At 42.0% G+C, this 2,241-nt stretch overlaps 1 protein-coding gene across 1 annotated transcript; it reads right to left on the bottom strand.

Annotated features, from left to right (window-relative positions):
• Window positions 1-592: 592 nt before the first annotated feature.
• Window positions 593-1,771, bottom strand: LOC122489114 (putative olfactory receptor 2B8). The gene has a single exon (XM_043590630.1). The coding sequence runs from the start codon at window positions 1,529-1,531 to the stop codon at window positions 593-595; it is 939 nt and encodes a 312-aa protein (XP_043446565.1). The 5' UTR covers window positions 1,532-1,771.
• Between the last annotated feature and the right edge of the window lie 470 nt (window positions 1,772-2,241).

Raw genomic sequence — 2,241 nt, 5'->3', positions numbered from 1 at the left:
TATCATATGTACATAAATGTCTTTTTGCAATTAGAATGGTCCTCCCAAAAGACGATGAAATAAGAAAAGGATTTTTTAAATATTAATATGATGGAGATGCACTGGGACACTAAACCAGCGTCTCCAGAGTTGGCAATGAATCCACAAGCTTGGAACATTCATTGCATAAAAGAATGAGGTATAGGGGGAGAACTGGGTTAGCTCAATTGGTTCAGCATCCAACACTTGATTTTGGCTCTGATCATGACCTCACACTTCGTGAGTTTAAGCCCTGCATCAGGTTTTCTACTAACAATGCAAACCCTGACTGGGATTCTCTCTCTTTCTCTCCCTCTGTCTCTGATCCTCCTCCACTCTCTCTTCCTCTCTCTCTCTCTCTCTCTCCCTCTCTCTCGCTCTATCTCTTTCTCTCTCTCTCAATAAATAAACTTTTTTTTTAAGTTTTAAAACAGAAAATGTTACTTAAAAAGAAAAATTAGGTAAGGAAATTCCCTTGAGAGTTTTCAGGGGAAATGTTGGACGACACGTAAAGGACACACAATCTTAAAGCCTCTGACATTCAAAGTGTTCCATCAAAGAGTCTTCACCCCAGTCATCTGGAGTCATAGTCCCAACAGAACACCTTCTTCATTGCACCCGTCACATCTTTGTTCCGCAGGGTATATATGAAGGGGTTGACTGTGGGGGTGACAATGGTGTAGAAGAGAGAAATGAACTTGCCCTGATCCTGGGAGTGGTTGTTGCTGGGCTGGAGGTAAGCATAGATGGCCGTGCCATAGAACAGGGAGACCACGGTGAGGTGGGACCCACATGTCCCAAACACTTTCCTCTGTCCTGCGGCTGACTTTATTCCTAACACTGCTCTGATGATCTGACCATAGGAGAATGTGATTAATGCCACAGGTATGAAAAGAAAGACCATACTGAAAAATAAGATCTCAGACTCATACACAGTGGTATCAACACAGGCAAGCTTGAGCAATGGGGGAACCTCACAAAAGAAGTGGTCTATTTTATTCTTCCCACAAAGTGGTACAAGAAAAATGAGCACCGTCTGCAATGAGGAGTAGGCAAAACCCGTGAACCATGATGCAGAAGCCATCAGGGCACAGAGACGGGGGTGCATGATCACTGTGTAGTGCAGGGGCCTGCAGACGGCTGCATAGCGGTCAAATGCCATCACCCCTAACAGAATGCATTCTGTGCATCCCAACCCTAGAGCAATGAACAGCTGAGCTACACAGCCAGCAAAGGAGATAGACTTGTCTGCTCCCCTGAGATGAACCAGCAGCTGAGGAACAGTGCTGGTCGTGTAACACAGGTCCAGAAAGCTTAGGTTGGAGAGGAAAAAGTACATGGGAGTCTGCAGGTGTGGGTCCAGGCGGGACAATGCAATGATGGTTGTGTTTCCCAGCAGGGTGAGCAGATAGAAGATCAGAAGAACCACAAAGAGGACTCGCTCCAGCTGAGGCCGGTCAGAGAAACCCAGCAGGATAAAGCCAGTGAAAGAACTTCCATTTTTCAGGTCCATCCTTTCTTACCACATGTTTCCTGTCAACAGCAAGTATTTAGCAATTTTTAAAAGCAATCTTCAAAGCAATAAAATGTTGGCAGGATGTGAATTTAGCATGTTCTAAGACAGGGCATGGCATTGTACAAGTAACTCTTTGAATAAATTATGGACTCATGAAATTGTCATAGGTCATACCAATTAATTCTATATTGTCACAAAAGAAAATTATAATATTTAATGTAAGACAAATCAAATAATTGACCTGTGTCTGCATCAGTCATAGGTACAAAATGTCTTTCATTCTCAGCCTAGTAGGCTGAAAGTACTATAAAAATATGTGTGTGCACCCCCATGTTTATAGCAGCACTATCAACAATAGCCAAAGTATGGAAAGAGCCCAAATGTCCACCAATGGATGAATGGATAAAGAATTGTGTATATATATATATATATATATATATATATATATACACACAATGGAGTATTACTCAGCAATCAAAAAAAAAGAAATCGTGCCATTTGCAACTACATGGATGGAACTGGGGGGCATTATGCTAAATGAAATTAGTCAGAGAAAGACAAAAATCATATGACTTCACTCATATGAGGACTTTAAGAGACAAAACAGATGACCATAAGGGAAGGGAAGCAAAAATAATATACAAACAGGGAGGGGGACAAAACAGAAGGCACTCATAAATATGGAGAACAAACTGAGGGTTGCTGGA

This window comes from Prionailurus bengalensis, chromosome B2 (genome assembly GCF_016509475.1).
Source record: "Prionailurus bengalensis isolate Pbe53 chromosome B2, Fcat_Pben_1.1_paternal_pri, whole genome shotgun sequence".
NCBI classification, from domain to species: Eukaryota; Metazoa; Chordata; class Mammalia; order Carnivora; family Felidae; genus Prionailurus; species Prionailurus bengalensis.
This window is presented reverse-complemented; position numbering and strand designations above follow the sequence as displayed.

Excerpts from the sequence above, each read along its gene's own strand:
- LOC122489114 (XM_043590630.1), bottom strand. The coding sequence starts at position 1,531 with ATGGACCTGAAAAATGGAAGTTCTTTCACTGGCTTTATCCTGCTGGGT.